Raw genomic sequence first — 18,112 nt, forward strand, 5'->3', positions numbered from 1 at the left:
TTCAAAAATTATTATTAATGATATTAATATTCTCTTCTCTGAACCTCCAAATGGAGATTCCTGAATTAAAAAACGCAATATTCCCTTATCATTTAGGTTATTTATGAAACTATTATTATCAATAATTATATTTGAAAACAATGAACATAGAATAAAGATCTGTTTCTTATTATAATGACTTATATATTCAGATACTATATCAAGGAACTCTGATTCTGCTAGAAAATTTGTGAATTGATTACTTTGAGATTGTATTAGTGAGAGAATATACAAAGCGTTAAGACACAGGTCTTCATTACTAAGAAACTGTATCAATCTATGGACATGTTCAATTTTAATATAGTTGATGAATTTATTGTTTGAAATTTGAAGATATTCTTGTATTTTAACTAATGATATTGCATTTGAAAAGGAATTTTCTGTCATTATTGAATCTAATGCGTTATTAAGCTCAGTTAAAATATTATTTGTTCCTAAATTCTGATCTTCTTCCTCTGTATTGTGTATTTTTGTATCTTCATGATAATTAATACGATTTCTTCTTTTGTCTATCTTCGAATTATAGTCAACATCATCCATAAACTAAAGATCAATAACCAAAAATGATTTCATCATAAATTTATTAACAACAATATACTCTAATAGAGATAAAGATGCAAATATATGAGTTTCTTGTTTAGGAATGGCACTTGAAAATCATTTTGCTTACCCTCTTATTATAACCTAGCGAAATCACTATAATATTATTGTGTGTGATATGAGAAATTTATTTAACCCCATAAATCAGCAATTTTTATTTGTTCAGAAACCCCAGTAAAAAAAAATTAAAATCCGATTCAACTATCACTTCGGCAAACCCAAATTTTAGCTAAAAGTGACAGGGAAAAAAACGTTTAGTATTAAAAAAAAGACCGATGAGAGCTTCGTTCGAAATATAGAGGGAACTGAGAATGCGCAACCATTCTCAGGGAATATTGGATGCTATTCCCGTTCCCTCTGTATGGAAAATTGAGGTTTTCAAAGGGAGTTAAAATAATATCAAATTTATACTAATTTACTTCAAAATACAAAAGTATTTGACAGCTAAAATTAGTTAATTTAGCAAGCCTATCAATACCCTTTTACGATTATTGTTACTTTTTCGAAATAAAAGTAAAAACAAATTTATACTAATTTACTTCAAAATACAAAAGTATTTGACAGCTAAAATTAGTTAATTTAGCAAGCCTATCAATACCCTTTTACGATTATTGTTACTTTTTCGAAATAAAAGTAAAAACAAATTTATACTAATTTACTTCAAAATACAAAAGTATTTGACAGCTAAAATTAGTTAATTTAGCAAGCCTATCAATACCCTTTTACGATTATTGTTACTTTTTCGAAATAAAATAAATTTATTATCAAAAACCTTTTTTTTCTTAGTAAAAATAAAAATGTTATTTTATATCAAGTTTTTATTCATAAATTTTTATAATGTTGTATAAATTTGAAGGTGGAAATCTGTAATAATTTTATCTTGAAAAGACTTGGCATTCTCAACAATGAATTGAGGGGTATTGCATCCAAATTCTGTAATTTGCGTGAGAATACTAAGCTTGATTTCCATTGGGATACTTAATTTCGAAAAATACTGGGTCATTCGTTTTTGAACCTTTGCTGCCTTGACAACTTTATCAAGTAGGTCATCTAAACCCAATTGAAGCGTATTTAAGTTTGCTGATGAGTTAACTATTAACGATTTAATTTTATCAGTGAGCATTATACATTTTTCTGTATCCAGTCTGATTGTAGACTTTTTTGGCTTTTTTTCAGATGGCAACGGATTTGGGATTTTGTCTCTGAGCCTATATCTTGAGAAATTTGTAATAAAATGAAGGAACGATAAAATCGATTAATTTCATCACAAATCGATCAAATCTCATGAAAATTGTTCCGCCAAAGTAGTAATATTTAATTTTTTTTGTAATCGATTCTGAAATGTTATTTGTGAGAGCTAAATTTTCATCTCTTTCAGCGCGCTGTCCATCTTTCTTGGTTTGATATCCATTGATTTTGTATGTATTTTGAAAATTCTGGGAATTTTCGGCTATTTCCAGAATTTTTTTGAACGTTGGTTCAATCCATTCTTTCTTGCCATTTTCTGCCGTATGCAAGATAGTTCATTTTGTATCTAATATCAATTTGTCTGAACTCTCAAATGCATAATCTTTCAAATTTTTTCTGAACGCCCTCATTACATGAACTGCACACCAATGAAGGATAACTTCTGGAAAAGAGTTGATAATCGCATTTTCGATTTCTTGTGCACAATCTGACATAAAATATTTTGGTTTTACTTTTGCCCAGTTAAAAATGCCTTGAGACAGAATGCAATATTTTCTGAAGTGTTTGGATAAACGACAAATTGAAAAATTGGGAATGCATGTGTATTTGGAAATTTGGCTGATATCATGTAAAACAACATTTTAAATTCAAGTAATGAATGGGTTGCATCAATAAAATGCTCTTTCACAATTTTGATTATGTCCAGAAATTTGAAAGAAGCATAATAAATGATTAATTTCTTTGGTTTGTTGTAATTATCGACATCGAAATAAATTAAATCTTTTGGTGACTCTTGTTCTTTGATACCCTTAAATAATTGAGTTGACTTGAATTGATTATCATCGTACTTTTGAATACCTTTGATCTTTTTATTTCCTTTTTCCTGAATTGTTTTCATTTGATCTGAAGATGCATTCAAAAAAGATGGCCTGTTAAAAAAAAAAAAAAAAAGGTAGTGGGGCCTCCAGGCACTTCGTGCCCTCTAGCCCTGAAGATGTTTAGTATAAATGAAGTTTTTTGGGTATTGGGGGCTTCCCGGGTGCGTTGCGCCCTCTAGCCCATAAAAAATTTTTGAGAGTCGTCGTCGTTGACTTTTTTGGTAGAGCACTCAAAATAGTATAACTTTGTCCGGACAAGTAAGGGTCTATCGTCGCTACAGGAAAAGTTACGGGCGTTCCAAGGAAGTATACTTTGAGAGACTCTTTAGAAACTTTAGACGTTTACATAACCATCCATGCTTTTACTTTACATTCGATAAAAGTGGTTGGAAACCGTTATGAGATGGTTAGAGGACATACATGACTATGAGTTTAGATATGACAAGATAGAATATGAGAGAGTCCTATAAACCGGAGAAGAAGTTCATATAAACATCTGTCAAAAACCGCTTTTTAACTTCACTTAAAATGCCACGTAAGCTACGTAAGAATATACGTAAGAGGAAGAGAGCATTGAAACATCCAATAGTAAAACTGACACCACAACAACAGTTGCAACAACAAATAATGAATGACCCCACTATGTTGCAACAAATTTCAAGCAATCCTATGCTTTTAAAACGAGTTCTTGGTGCACAGAGTGGAGGTTAAGAGCGGCACTTTTAGCGAAAATGGCAGGCTATGGTGGAGCTGCAGACGGAACAGCCTATAACCCTCAAAGTCAAATGAATTTGAGTTCACTCAAAAATCAAATATCAGATGTCAAAAAGTCAAACATAGACATACAGAAGCAAATAAGTGAAACGAAAAGAAACTAGAATATGACAGACACACAAAGAAACTCAATGAGTTAAACGTAGAGAAAAAGAAGAAAGAAGAACAACTGAAAGAACTAAGTACAGAGGAATATGCGAAAAAAGTGTCAGAAAAAGCAGCAGAAGTAGCAAAAATGGAACAAGATGTTGTAAAATTGAAAAACCATACTACTCAATATAAAGTACTGAAAGATGAGAGATAAAAACAAAAAGCCATGAAGACATATATGGATAGCGATGAGTATAAAAAAGAAGTTGAAGCAAATGTAAAGGCAAAAAACTTTTACAGTTGCAAAACCAAACCGTACAGTATGAAAACTTAGCACAAGAAAGTAAAAATAACGACGCAGCCATGCAAAAGGCAATGAAAAGCGCAGAATATTAAAAGCTAACAATGACTGGTTAGATGCCCAAGCCAACGCTAAAGCAGCCCAACTTATAGGGTCAATAAGGACAAAAATACAAGCGGATGAAGACAGTTCAAATGAAGCTTTAATGAATGCTGACTTTAAGAACGCCTTCGAAGCTCTTCATAGTAAGGTGAAACTAGTGAACGACTTCTCATCTGGAAAGAAACTGAAGTCTGAAGGTTTCGACAAGAGTTAAAAGAAGTAGCACAAAATATGACGAAAATAACAGATGGCAGCAACGAGACAGGCAGTTCAAAGTGCCTATGACGCCGTTAGAGCAACTGTTGTGGAAAGTCAAGAAAAAGAGTTACAACAGACCAAAACAGACCTAGTAAATGCTTTCTTAAAAACGAAAAGTCAGGTAGGACACTATGCTGCAGATGGAACATATGTGCCAGCTGGTGGAACTTATATACCAGCTGGTGGAACTTATATACTAGCTAGTGGAACCTATATACCACCAAAACCTCCAAGAGAAGCACCTGCACCAGACTACCTAAAACATTTACATCGTCACATGGACACAGACACAGCATGCACCAAACCAACACAAAACAACAACAACCAGCACAACAACAACAACCAGCACCACAACAACAACCAGCACAACAACCACCTCCACAACCAGCACAGCAACCAACAGTTCAAAACACTGCACAACAACAAACACAAAACAGAGCAAGGACATAAAAGAAGTAAGAACAAGGAAACCAAGATTTCTTAAAAAATGCTTAAAGAAGACTATGGTTACCCAGCTACTCTTGACTTTAGTGACAGATATAAAGAAGCTATTAGAAAGTTCAAGGAAGGAAATACTGACCCGAACCTATTTAGCTTTATGGCTCAGCACCAAATGGGATATAATTTCAAACCTGGAAAATACAAGCTCGCAAGGGATATGATTAATAGCATATCATCCAAATGACATGACTGAATTACTCCGAGATATTTGGTGTCAGAGCTAAATGACAATTCAACTCTCTTCATGAAACGCGTAAAAAATAGAGACGGAACGAAAGAAGAAAGGTTTATGAGTCCGGATGACTTAGATAGGAACTTGTTAAAAACGGTCTCGGAATATATGAAATGCCAGCAGATGAGGTACAAGAAACTCCACAGGAAGAAGTTCAGATACAACCAGACATGAAGAAATAGTTCAGCAACAACAGCTAGAAGAGCCTGAAGGAAACGAACAAGTCCCTCCTTTGGAAACTAACTTCACAGAACTAGATGAAGATTTGGAACAGCCGAAAAATCTTGACCCTCAACAAGAGTATGAGGTGAATATGGAATCTTTCCAAGAGTCTAAGAAAAATTCGGCTGACAGAGTAGAAGAATATCGAAAAATGTTTGCCGACATACAAAAGACTCCAACACCAGATGAAAATATTCAGCATAGAATGGAAGTACTGAAAGAAAATGTACGCAAATACAATAACCCTTTTTACTTACGACCATATAACGTTCAATCTTTGGCTGAACTCGGTGAAAATAAAGGTTAAATTTCAACAAAAAATATAGAAATGAAACATTGTTTAAAGTTCATTCAGAACCTAACCAATATGGAAACAAACCTACTTTTGTTTCTGCAGACTATGGAACTACAATGAGATGGGGTCATAAAGCTAACCCGGATAGGTGGTTCATAAACTTACAACCACAATTCCAAGAAGTTGTAGACGCAATGGAAGTGAATGGTGAACCAGATATAGCTGGTATTTTCAGCGCGGCTTAATGCCATTGAAAGATATGAAACATGCAGATATTTTGGACCAGTATGAAATGAACATGGCTGATGGAAATATAACACCTGACGTTCTAGAACATTTATCTCAAAGAAACTACACAGAACCATAAAAGATGGTATATTGGTGAAGAGTTTAGAAAGAAAGTTAGGATAGAGAAGGAGAGAACCTATTGTACATGACCTTGCAAACGAAAGTTTACAAAATGTCATAAAAACTTACTTGCAGACAAATGAACCGAGAAGGGATGAATATTTAAGAAAACTCAAATGGACAGTACCAAATGAAATGTAGTATTGAAAAACATGTTCCTTGACAAAATAAAACCAACTACAGAAATAAATGACCCAAGACTGAAACATTGGGTAAAAGCTTTCCCATTCACCAAAAGATATAATTGGTAACATGGAAAGAAAACCAGAATGGCTACAAAAACATATATTTGGAAACGAGCTTTATTCCATATGGACAAGCTCTGTTTGAAGAGCTTGAACCGGAAACTCAGGAAAGAGTCATGCAAACAATACGCGAAGACTCAAATACAAACTATGACAAAATCTTTCTAGGATATAGGTTACCTGCAGCATGGCGCGAGCCCAAAGGCAAAAAGGACATGGGAAATTTACAACATACTAGATGAACATGAGGCAAAGATGCAACAACTTGAAGCAGAGGGCAAGTTACCAAAAGCGACACCAAAGAAGAAGAGAAGAGTAGAACAAAGTGAAAGTAGTGAAGAAGTAACTTCATCTAGTAAAGTAGTGGCAATGAAGGAAAAAGAAGAGTTAAAAACTCAGTCAGGAAGAAAGTAAAGCTTGGTCCGAGTGGGTTCTATTATGACACATAAATACAACTATTCTATATTTTTACCCATATGAAATGTACGCCGCTCAGAATATAACGCAACAGTTTTGGATGCCATGAACGGAAATGTTTCCGAATGGTATAACGAATGCGACAATGCCATTAGAAGGTCAGAAATAGTTCCTGGAACTTACGAATATACAACTGCTGTTTCTTATGGAAATGTAGGTGAGTTTGGTGAAGGTTCTTCAACAACAGTAGATATTGCATGCGACAGGTTTCATATTATTTCTATTGACAACTCATTCTTATACGTGGAACAAGACATTGAAATAAAAACCTTCTGCCAAGTTGTCTGACAAGAAAGGTTGCAATGGAATTTTCTATGTCGGATACCAATATGCTCCAGAAGTTTTCATGGGATATAAGATATATTCTAAACTCTGACTTAGTTCAAACAGTAACATGGGCAAACTATGAATGGTTCGCTTTGAGAAACTCAGTACAACCACAAGCTAGAGAACAAACAGACCAGTATGCAACTATTGAGAAAATAAGAAGACTTGACCCTAACGTTCCAGGAGTTTATGTTAACCTTTCTGGTTCAGATGGAACTGCTGCCACTAAAGTAAAACTGAAACTTAGAGTTCCTTTGTCATCTTTCCTCATCTTCAGGTTTTTAAGATACTTGCCAAACTGGGCAGGAAAAATTTCTATCGAACTTACTCCAAGCAAAAATAACTTAGTCATTGCACCAACACAAGACCCATTCACTATTACTGTAGCTGGAACTGGTGGAGCCAAGTTCTGTGACTTTTGCAAAGACAAAGTTGACTTAGACTTTTGGTTTCTCAAACTTCAACACTGAAGTAAACTATTATTTCAATGCTGCTGGAACTGCTTGGGACCCAGTTAAGTTCACATGCGAAAAATTTGAATGCAAGAGAATAGAAAGCAGACTTGCAGTCTATATGTTGGACCCAGATATTTCAAATGCTTTAGCTGCCAAATATATTGCAGTTCCACTTATGTTCCCTATACACCAAATATCTGTCAAAGACTTTGCAGGTGAAGTTGGAAACCAAAGTGCTGACCCAGGTGCAAGAACAGATATTGCTTTAACAACTGCAATGAAACATGCAGATACTATGTTTGTACTGTTCAGACGAACTATAAATGACTATTCTTGTTTCTACAACCCCGGTATTAAATATCATATAAACATAGATGGCAAATATTATCCAAGAGAAGAATATTCTACAGTTGAGGATATGAGGTCATACAACTTGACATTAGATGCTATGAACTTTAACAACAACTTCACAACAACCATTAACCCTGAAATGCAAAGTTCTATTATGCCATATGTGAAAGTATGGACTCATACAGGAGGTCAAAAAACTCAATATACAAATGGAGACCGTTCAAACTTTTGGCTTGGCATTCCATTTGCTGACTCAGAAGACTTTATGGGTGGTATTTCAACTGTTGGTACTGTACAAATACAATATACTGGTGACAGAGACGGTCCAGATGAATTGAAAGCAAAGAAGTTTACAAAACCAATAGCACTTTTCACGGAAGATGCTCTTTTGAAAATTCGTTCGATGAAACCTGCTGGAGCTCCTCAGATTGGCATAACGACAGCTTCCATCGAGCAGATTTTGGCAGCAGGTCAGTAAGTTGTTCTTGAACTGACTTCTCACCATCGTAAATAGTTATGACACCTGTTTTGACATAAAATTGTATTATAAACTTACCTTTAGAAATATCTGTAAGTTTTGTTGTTATATTTTTGTCTGCTTCAAGAACTTTCACCATTTCGGTTATACCAACTTTCTTTGCTTTATGAAAATATTTTGGTTCAGCAAAGACTGCTATTCTATAACATTTTCCATTGTTTGTGTAAAGAACTATTCTGTCAATGTATTTGTATTGTTTGTGTGTGTAAACTTTGTTTTGCTTCAATTCGAAGAGATACTCAAATACGTCCATCTTTTTATTCTAAGTAAAATGTCATTTCCGAAAAATAGAAGCGTAAGTGTTTCAAAAGGTTTAATGGCGGTGGCAGATGTGAAGTTAAATTCACCAACTCAAACAAACAGTCAAAGTGTTATTGTCAATGTCAAAGAAAGAGATGTTGAAGTGGGGAAACCATACGAAGACCAAGATGGTATAACAATAGTTCCTGTAAAAGAACAACCAACATACCCTGAAGTTAGCAGAGACTTAAGTTCTGTTGCAGATATTCGAAACGACTACCAACAACTGAAAGACAAACTTCAAACTCAGGAGAAGATTTGTCAAGCTTTAGGTATAATGTTAAACTTGGTCGAACACAACCCTGTAAAAGTGAACTCATATGTCATTGCACCTCATGAAGTTTTGAAAGAACTATTGAAACTTTTGACAGAGGCAGACGATATAAACATCAAAGAAATAGAACCCGACGTTAGTTGCTGTGGTGTTTCATATAATGTCATTGACAAGATATACGTTATGAAAGGAGGTGAAACGTTGAACTTAAAGTATAGTTTCCCAGACGTCATAAAAATATTTGACGACCACAACATTTCATTAAAATTTATTTGCTAAGTAAAATGGCAGAAGACATAGTGGTTTATACTATTACGACTAAAAACCCTGAGTCATATAATTCTATAACAACAAACTTACAAAGTCCTCAAGGACGATATTGTAAACTAACTTTAAACACAATGACGACTAAAGCCTGTTTTGCTCTTTTGACACCAGAAGATTTTATTGTTGTGAATGGTAAAAAATACTCCTTTGAAGATACTTACTCAGATATACCACCAACAGGTTTTGTTGACTTATTTAATACTTTAAGTACGGGTGTAACATGTGCTGCAACTAGAGCAGGTTTCATTATGTTTGGATGTCCGACTGAGTTTACTATAAACAATATGAGCTATAATACAAAACTTATATCTGGTTTTTACTACCAACAGTTTCCTATAACAGGAAAAGGTGTCATACAAGGAATGTCTGTTCCATTGACTTTAAGTACACCTATTTTATATATTGTTTCAAACTTAGGTTCAAAGTGTTATTCGAATGTCGACAGAAACTACTATGACCAAAAGATACTTATGCGTATAAACAACACTTTCTCTGCTGGTTTGCCTATTGTTCATTCGAATGCAGAGTTTTCAGCTTTAGTAAACTCAAACACTTTAGCAAACATAAACTTAACCTTAGTTGACGCAAACTTTGTTCCTGTAAAACTTTTATGTCCTATGTATTTGTCAATGACGGCAGAAAGTTTCGAATTGGAAGATGCAACTGGTGAAAGTATTGTATTACAAGAACAACTTCAACAACAAATAGCTCAAGAACAACAAATGCAACAAATAGCTCAAGAACAACAAATGCAACAAATAGCTCAAGAATAAAAAAAATATTTTTTTTATTTTTATAAAAATGTACAGAATAGATGTTTCAGATTTTTATGACTTCCAAACATTCAGAAATATGTGTCCATTTCGAGACTATAACAAAGCAGTCGAGAATTTGAAACGTTTAGTCATTTATGTCGACTCTGCCCCAGAATGTTATGTTATGAAAGAATGGGATGTAGTCTTTAACAAACCTAAAGCGACAATAGTTTCAGAACAAGAATGTAAACAGAAACTTAAGAAAATAAAAGTCGTACAAGTTGGCATGAAGATGTTAGATGCTTGGGATATCTTATTGTCAAAGTTAGAAGATTTTTCAGTTCGTGGTATAAAGTTTTATACACCTTCTCCAAACTTCTATTCTATCTTCACTGGATATAAATATGAACAAGTAGAATGGAAAGAAAATATTATAGAAGCTTGGTTAGACCATGTCAAAGAAATTATATGCAATGGAAACGAAAGAGTCTATGAGTATATCTTATGTTGGTTTGCAAACATCTTACAACATCCAAGTGCTAAAAATGAAACTGCTCTCATTATAATTGGAAAACAAGGAACAGGTAAGAACACTTTCTTTACAGATATCTTATGCAAACTGTTAGAGGGCTATTCGAATCCGAATATGACAAACTTAGAAAACATCTGCGGTAAATTTAACTCTTCAATAGAGAATATGAAACTTATAGTATGTAACGAACTTCAAAGTATAGATACAACAAAAGTTTTGAACTCAGATGCTTTGAAGAGTCTTATAACAGACAAAGTTGGAGTTGTTGAAAGAAAATATAAAGACCAAAGAGTTTGTGAAAATGTTGCAAACTTCGTTATGGTTTCAAACAATGCTGTTCCGATGAAGTTAGAAAGTTCTGACAGAAGATATGTAGTTGTCAGAACGTCAGATTCTCATATGCAAGATACAGAATATTTTGACGACTTAGCAGAAACTTTGACATCTGACTTTTACAACCACTTGTTCTCATATTTTATGACATTAGATATTTCAAAGTTCAATCCAAGACAAATTCCACATACCGAAGAGAGACAAACATTGTTAGAAGCAAACAAGAGTGTATATGAACTGTTCATAGATGAAACTGACTTTGTGTCATTAGATGAAAGGTCATTGTACGATTCGTATAAACAATATTGTCAAGAATATGGTTATATGACAGCGTCTAAACGAACATTCTTGGCAAATGTCAAAAGTCTTTTAGACGTACAGAATGGTGTATATACAAAGAAAAATTTTTCTGAGTAAATTTTAAAAAAAAATATTTTTTTATCCGATAGAAAAGATGACGAAATTCATCTCAGTAAACAAGTACATGACAGAAGTCAAAGAAGAACTAGACCCATTCACATATTTGAATGTTTACTTCTACCATTTTGAAAAGTCTTCATTCAGCAAAGTTTGGAACATCGAACCAGTTAAGTTTGCTATTGTGACTAAAAATGGTGCGAAATTTGAAGACTTAGACATAGAAGGTTTGTTAACAGTCAAAGAAAGTTTTGACAGAAGGTTTCAAACCTTAAAGAAGGCAAAGCATACAAACTTGTTATACCTTATGAACCAAAGAAAGCAGACGACTATGAATATTATGAGTCTAAAGTTGTAGAAGTTCAAGGTAAATTGGGTAAAAAGATTTTAGAGTCTAAGCCAGTGTTTGCTCCTAAAGAGGAAGAGAACATTGACATTGACCCAGAAATGTTCTAAAAATAAAATTTTATTTTTACATGTCAAATTTCTTTTTCTCTGGAACTGGTTCAGGTTCTTTCTTCTCTTCTTCTACTTTCTTTTCTTTCTTTTCTCTCTTCTTCTTTTCTGGTGGAGTTATGTCAAACTTCTCAGAACCATATTTTTGTAAAAGTTCTTTGTCCTTTAATAGCTCTTCTATTCTGTTTTCTATTTCATCTTCAAGAACAGCGCATGTGTCTTCTTTGCATTCTAAGAAGTTTTGTTGGACTTCATCTCTCCAAGAGGCGTCATCTCTGTCAACAAGTCTGTCATTGACAAATTTTAAGACTGCTCTGCTTAATGTTTTATGGTTCTTGTCATATTCCCAGAAACAGAACTTTAGAACAAATTCACCTTTCTTGTTTACACTATGTAAGATTTTATGGTCGACAGATGTTTTGCTGTCGAAAAGCTTGTCTCGAATATAGATAGCGAAATCGCTAGACATTTTCTAAAAGATAAAAATTTTAATTTTTCTAAAAATATGTTAGAAAAAAAGTTTGCTGACATTGACAAGAAATTTGAGAATGTTTTAACAAGAACAAGAGGAAGTTAGAAAATGCTCAGATAAAACCCATACATGACAAGTTCTTATTTGCTCAGAATGGTATAACAGGTCTAATTGCACCACCTGGGTCGGGTAAGACTTTCACTTATCTTAAAATGGCTGCACAACAACAAGAACTAGATGAGAAGAACCCATTCTATGAGTTAGTTGTTATTTGTAGTACTTCTGGTCAATTTGACCAAACCGTCAATTCGTTCAAAGATATTATAAAAAAGTCTAAGTTAGTATGTATAAAAACTCTGAGTTGTTAGATTGGATAAAGAAGTACAAAGAAGAGTTTTGAAGTACAATGCTATAAATGAGTATGTCAATTCGAAGTTTAAAGACCCAAATGAGGAAATGCAGAGAATATTAGAGAAGAAACACTTCAGAAACAAACAGAAAGAGATAGAATACATTTCGAAGAAATTGCAATCTTACGATTGGAAGACTTACCCTCATAGATGTCTTCTTATCTTAGATGACTTTGCTTCTCATCCTTTGTTAAAGAATAGAGAACAAGACATGTGTCGAATTCTTAAGAAGCTCAGACACTTTAACATTTCAGTTGTCATTTGTGTACAGACAGCAAAGAGTTTAAGTAAGGATGTAAAGAGAATACTTACTGACATTGTACTTTTCCCCGGATTGTCCGAAGACGATTTCATGGAACTTATGAAAGAGTCCATGGCAGGTAAGTTTGACAGACATGAACTATGGGAGAAGTACAAAGTCATACAAGACCCTCATACTTCTTTCAGAATTCATATCTACGCAAACAAAGTTCAAATTGTAAAAAGTCAAGCGTAAAAAATGTAAGTGTTTGGTCTTAGTCTGTTGTGGTTCTGCAGCTTTCGGTTCTTCTGGCTTTGGAAGACATTCAGGAAGAGGAACGTCAGTCATCCGTTTGTGTCCTGTCGGAAGGAAAATTTTTTCAAGTTGTCGGGAAAATTTTTTCCTGTCGGAAGGAAAAATTTTTTCTGTCGTTCGACCAAAAAGTTCTCAATTTTCGAAAATTTGAATGGTTTACGGACGGACAACAGGAAAATTTTTTCCAGTTGTCGGGAAATTTTTTTCCAGTTGTCGGGAAATTTTTTCCCTGTCGGAAGGAAGGACTCGGAATGTCGGAAGGAAGGACTCGGAATGCCAGAAGGAAGGACTCGGAATGCCAGAAGGATTTGACAAGACAATTGACCTTATAGAGCTACCCGAGCCATCTGAAGTCAAGCTTGAAAAATAAATGGTTCATTTACTCTGCTTGTTTGAAGTTGTCAAAATACTCTGTTATTTTTTCCTTCAGTAGCGGCAAATCTTCTTTGAAGGTAAGTATTGTACAACCTTTAATATCATAGTGTGTTTGAGGTAAAGTATCTTGAACTATTTGTTTCACATCTTCATTTGGGGTCATTGAAATCGGTAAGTTTTCGCGATAGAACCAATTTCTGTCAGATTTGTAAATCTTAGCAAGGTCGTAAAAGCTTTTGTTGTTTCTTCTGACTAAATGCAACATAACCATATCTCTGTCTTCTTCATTTTCCATCTCTTCAGTATAAATCATATACTTATAGTTCTTTTCCTTTCCTTTTGGTACCGAACGTGGTATTCTTTTCTGAAGGCTTTTGTCTTTTGCTTCAAGCTTGTTTTCCATCTCTTCACGTTCTTGTCTATGAATTTCGTCAAGAAGTCTGTAAATATACCAAGCATAACGAGGCGAAGCCCACATTGCAACAGCATTTACAAGAAGTCTATGTACATACCAACCTCTCAAACCATTTGGCAAATTTTTACGATTTTCATGAGTTTTAGGCGACCCCGAAAAAAGTCGGTCTCGCTGTGCTTCGCTCAAAAGTTCTTGTGTGCTTTGGTTTTTGAACCAATCGTCTGTATGTTTGGTATCTGGAGCAAAACATGCTGTCAAAATACTTTGCATTTGGTACATATCGTCTTTGACCGAACGAATGAGACGTAACTGTTTGTTATACTGAACCCACTCGTATTCTTCATTTATAGCTTCATGAACGATAGCAGTTGTTGTGTTCTCTGTTGTTGACATATCTGTCTTTACATACAAAATAAAAAAATATTTTATAAAAAATTAGCGTTATTTCCTGACTTTCACAAAAGACCAAAAATAAACGCTTTACATGTATTTTTCAGCAACTTCGTCAAATAATTTTATAGCTTTACCTATCTCATCTACTTCAAACGTTTCTTTACCTTTCGTGGGAGCACCATACATTTTCTCAAACTTTTCAAGTAGTTCTGTTTCAGCAGCTCTCATATCGTTAACGAACACAACCTTGACTCTATTGACTGTACTGTCATATCTTTGAGTTATATTATATGTTCTTCCTATCTTATATCTCTTTGTATTGAAGTCCTTCGGTTTCTGAACGATGTAAAGTAAGCCTTCACTGCAACGTTCCGTATCGAATGAACCATATGTTATGAAGTTATATCCAACAACTGGGTCTAACCATAACAAAACTATTGGTATAAGACTTTTGTCTATAAGATATGCTGCAGTTCCATAGAATCTTACCGATATCATAAGCTCAGGATTTCTTGTCAAAATTTTCTGAGTTGAAGCAATTCCAACCCAATGGGATGTTTTCTTTCCAGATGGAGATATAATGTCTGACAAAGAATATTTGTTGTATTTCTTTGAGTATCTTACGTTTAAATCACCTATTCTAACCATTTTGGTGTCATTGTCTATCTTTTTAACTGTTTCAAACTCAGTGTTTGACATTTTCTGTCTTTACATACAAAATAAAAAAAATATTTTATAAAAAACTAACTTTATTTTTTCTATCTTGTATAAAAGATATGATTTCAGGGATTTTAGGCGACTGGGTTTTTTTTACTACTCGCAATTTTTCACGATTTTCATGAGTTTTAGGCGAGTAAGATTTTCTATCTTGTATAAAAGATATGATTTCAGGGATTTTTTTGACGAAGTGTCAAAGTTCTCTTCGTAAAAAAATAACAGTTATATAATGAAATTTGGTCATTTTTTTACGATTTCAGGGATTTTTTTTGACGAAGTGTCAAAGTTCTCTTCGTAAAAAAATAACAGTTATATAATGAAATTTGGTCATTTTTTTACGATTTCAGGGATTTTTTTGACGAAGTGTCAAAGTTCTCTTCGTAAAAAAATAACAGTTATATAATGAAATTTGGTCATTTTTTCACTGTTTTCATGAGTTTTAGGCGACTACGTTTTTGTACGTACTCGCAATTTTTTACGATTTTCGTACGGAATCTCTACCCTCGGTTTTCCTCGGGTAGCAAACATATGAGGAAATTCATGAAATTTGGTCATTTTTTTTACGATTTCAGGGATTTTTTTGACGAAGTGTCAAAGTTCTCTTCGTCAAAAAATAACAGTTATATAATGAAATTTGGTCATTTTTTTACGATTTTCGAATGGAATCTCGACCCGCGGTTTTCCTCGGGTCGCAAACATATGAGGAAATTCATGAAATTTGGTCATTTTTTTCGGCAAAAATATATTTTAGGGTAGATGGTTTTTAGGTGTCACCAGGTCCCTCGGTCCCTCGGTCCCTCGGTCAACTAACATCTTTTTGAAAATGGTGACAACATGACATTTTGACAACAGTCCAGGAAATAAACTTCATCGTATATGTTTTGTCATGATTTCATCGAAATGAGCGTAAATCAGACAAAAATATATTTTATGTTAGCATGTTAGATCTAACACGTTTTCTAACCACTTTTCTAACCTCTTTTCTCACCTCTTGAATTTTGTATAAAAGATATGATTTCAGGGATTTTTTTTACGAAGTGTCAAAGTTCTCTTCGTCACTCATAACAGTTATATAATGAAATTTGGTCATTTTTTTCAGCAAAAATATATTTTATGTTAGCATGTTAGATCTAACACGTTTTCTAACCTCTTTTCTAACATAACTATTTACAAGCGTTTTACATGGTATATGTTCCATATGTCATTTTACTCAGAATTTTATACAGAATTCAATAAAAATATATTTTATGTTAGCATGTTAGATCTAACACGTTTTCTAACCTCCTTTCTAACATAACTATTTACAAGCGTTTTACATGGTATATGTTGCGATGGTTCATGACTTTAAACAGTTTTGTAGCTTCTATTTCTTCACGAAGGATATCAAAAGTTTTCACAATATTGAATGTATCTTTATATTTCTTCTTGACGTCAGATAGAAGGAAATCGTCAGCAGTTGGATAGTTTTTGTTCAGAAATTCTAACATGTCCATTTTATCTTCTGCTGGTTTCTCTACTTCTTTCTTTAAGTCAGCATAGTCGTTTCGCATACGTTCTATCTCTTTGACGGAGTAGTTATATTTCCTCATTGCTGCTTTACATTTAGAACATTGTGGGTTCATTTTAGCATTGTACATTGAAATAAAACCAGCTAGAACAACTAAGGCGTCAATGGTTTTCTTTAACTCAAAAGTTGCTGGTTTTATTTGTTCGTTCCATACTTTACCTCTTCTATCTTTATCTCTTATCTGCCATACACATTTTGCAACTAACGAAACAAAGTTGTCGTAGGTCTTAAATTCTTCAGATTTATATATGTCAGAGATGTTCTTATATACCATGTCGCAGTCTTTGTCCATGACTTTGTGGTTGCAATGAAATCCAAGAAACTCATAGTTAACCTTACGTATGAACTTCTTTATTTCTACCGAGTCAGTTGGTTTCACTTCTATTTCATCGAATTCTGGAATTGTAAGCTTTTGTTGTTGTATTTCAGGAAGTTTAGGTAGATGGTCAATAATATCCTGCATTTCATAAAGATATTGTTCATTTGTTTCATCTTTTGCAGTGCAATCTAAATCTCCTTGGAGAAGTTCTTGCTTTATCTTCTGGATTTCTGTTTCGAAAGTATATGAAGAAGGAATGAAGCTTTTCATCTCTACTAACATTGAAGTTGGGTTCATAACTAAAGAGTTTGGTGAAGTTGTTGCTAACATGTTCTTACAATAAAAATAAAAAATATTTTTTTAAAAATACTAACTCACTTTTTCTATCTTAAGGAAACACACAAAACTCATGAATTTCGAGAGTTTTCTACGATGGTAGAAATGAGGTTAGAAATGAGGTTAGAAAACGTGTTAGATCTAACATGCTAACATAAAATATATTTTTATTTTTTCTATCTTAAGGAAACACACAAAACTCATGAATTTTGGTTGAAAAATTAGGTGGAGCCAAAAGTGGCTCGACCTCAAAACAAGCATTTTGTGAAGAATATAGCAACCGGAAGAAAACCGGCGGTTGGTTTTTATACAAAATTCAAGAGGGTGAAAAAAAATGTTAGAAAACGTGTTAGATCTAACATGCTACCCTAAAATATATTTTTGGTTCATTTACACTCGTTACGATGAAGAAGTCTTGACATTTTCCCGACTGTTGTCAAAATGTCATGTTGTCTCATTTTTTCAGAGAAGTTAAATTACCTGGTAGCACATGGTAACATGGTAGCACCTTCAGTAAACATCTCATTTTAACTCACTTTTTTTCTATCTTAAGGAATTTCATGAGTTTTCTACGATGTTAGAAAAAATGTTAGAAAACGTGTTAGATCTAACATGCTACCCTAAAATATATTTTTTGGGCTATGTCCCACCGCTTTGCGTCTTTAGGTCAAAAATAAATTGTTTTCATGAGTTTTCTACGATGTTAGAAAAAATGTTAGAAAACGTGTTAGATCTAACATGCTACCCTAAAATATATTTTTGGTTCATTTACACTCGTTACGATGAAGAAGTCTTGACATTTTCCCGACTGTTGTCAAAATGTCATGTTGTCACCATTTTCAAAAAGATGTTAGTTTACCTGGTAGCACATGGTAAC

At 33.7% G+C, this 18,112-nt stretch overlaps 10 protein-coding genes across 10 annotated transcripts, besides 2 other annotated features; 6 read left to right on the top strand and 4 right to left on the bottom strand.

Annotated features, from left to right (window-relative positions):
• Window positions 1–850: 850 nt before the first annotated feature.
• Window positions 851–2,763: a mobile genetic element.
• Window positions 2,764–5,539: 2,776 nt separating this feature from the next.
• Window positions 5,540–18,112: part of a mobile genetic element that runs on past the window's edge.
• On the top strand, window positions 7,511–8,007 carry TVAGG3_0493420 (protein of unknown function, DUF4106 family; the record flags this gene model as incomplete). Its single annotated transcript, XM_051236275.1, has 1 exon — window positions 7,511–8,007. A coding segment is annotated over one exon (497 nt), but the record flags the coding sequence as incomplete, so codon positions are not given.
• On the top strand, window positions 8,598–9,134 carry TVAGG3_0493430 (protein of unknown function, DUF4106 family; the record flags this gene model as incomplete). Its single annotated transcript, XM_051236276.1, has 1 exon — window positions 8,598–9,134. The coding sequence occupies one exon, from the start codon at window positions 8,598–8,600 to the stop codon at window positions 9,132–9,134; it is 537 nt and encodes a 178-aa protein (XP_051094100.1).
• Window positions 9,800–9,955, top strand: TVAGG3_0493440 (uncharacterized protein; the record flags this gene model as incomplete). The annotated part of the gene is made up of 1 exon (XM_051236277.1): window positions 9,800–9,955. The coding sequence occupies one exon, from the start codon at window positions 9,800–9,802 to the stop codon at window positions 9,953–9,955; it is 156 nt and encodes a 51-aa protein (XP_051094101.1).
• Window positions 9,984–10,315, top strand: TVAGG3_0493450 (uncharacterized protein; the record flags this gene model as incomplete). Its single annotated transcript, XM_051236278.1, has 1 exon — window positions 9,984–10,315. A coding segment is annotated over one exon (332 nt), but the record flags the coding sequence as incomplete, so codon positions are not given.
• Window positions 10,869–11,219, top strand: TVAGG3_0493460 (Poxvirus D5 protein-like family; the record flags this gene model as incomplete). Its single annotated transcript, XM_051236279.1, has 1 exon — window positions 10,869–11,219. The coding sequence occupies one exon, from the start codon at window positions 10,869–10,871 to the stop codon at window positions 11,217–11,219; it is 351 nt and encodes a 116-aa protein (XP_051094103.1).
• Window positions 11,692–12,144, bottom strand: TVAGG3_0493470 (uncharacterized protein; the record flags this gene model as incomplete). The annotated part of the gene is made up of 1 exon (XM_051236280.1): window positions 11,692–12,144. The coding sequence occupies one exon, from the start codon at window positions 12,142–12,144 to the stop codon at window positions 11,692–11,694; it is 453 nt and encodes a 150-aa protein (XP_051094104.1).
• TVAGG3_0493480 (protein of unknown function, DUF4106 family) lies at window positions 12,604–13,053 on the top strand (the record flags this gene model as incomplete). The annotated part of the gene is made up of 1 exon (XM_051236281.1): window positions 12,604–13,053. One exon carries the CDS (start codon window positions 12,604–12,606, stop codon window positions 13,051–13,053), a length of 450 nt encoding a protein of 149 aa, XP_051094105.1.
• Window positions 13,493–14,182, bottom strand: TVAGG3_0493490 (KilA, N-terminal/APSES-type HTH, DNA-binding family; the record flags this gene model as incomplete). The annotated part of the gene is made up of 1 exon (XM_051236282.1): window positions 13,493–14,182. One exon carries the CDS (start codon window positions 14,180–14,182, stop codon window positions 13,493–13,495), a length of 690 nt encoding a protein of 229 aa, XP_051094106.1.
• On the bottom strand, window positions 14,384–14,995 carry TVAGG3_0493500 (organellar and viral DNA polymerase type B; the record flags this gene model as incomplete). The annotated part of the gene is made up of 1 exon (XM_051236283.1): window positions 14,384–14,995. One exon carries the CDS (start codon window positions 14,993–14,995, stop codon window positions 14,384–14,386), a length of 612 nt encoding a protein of 203 aa, XP_051094107.1.
• TVAGG3_0493510 (organellar and viral DNA polymerase type B) lies at window positions 16,385–17,229 on the bottom strand (the record flags this gene model as incomplete). Its single annotated transcript, XM_051236284.1, has 1 exon — window positions 16,385–17,229. A coding segment is annotated over one exon (845 nt), but the record flags the coding sequence as incomplete, so codon positions are not given.

Source organism: Trichomonas vaginalis, chromosome II (genome assembly GCF_026262505.1).
Source record: "Trichomonas vaginalis G3 chromosome II, whole genome shotgun sequence".
Classification (NCBI taxonomy): Eukaryota; Parabasalia; order Trichomonadida; family Trichomonadidae; genus Trichomonas; species Trichomonas vaginalis.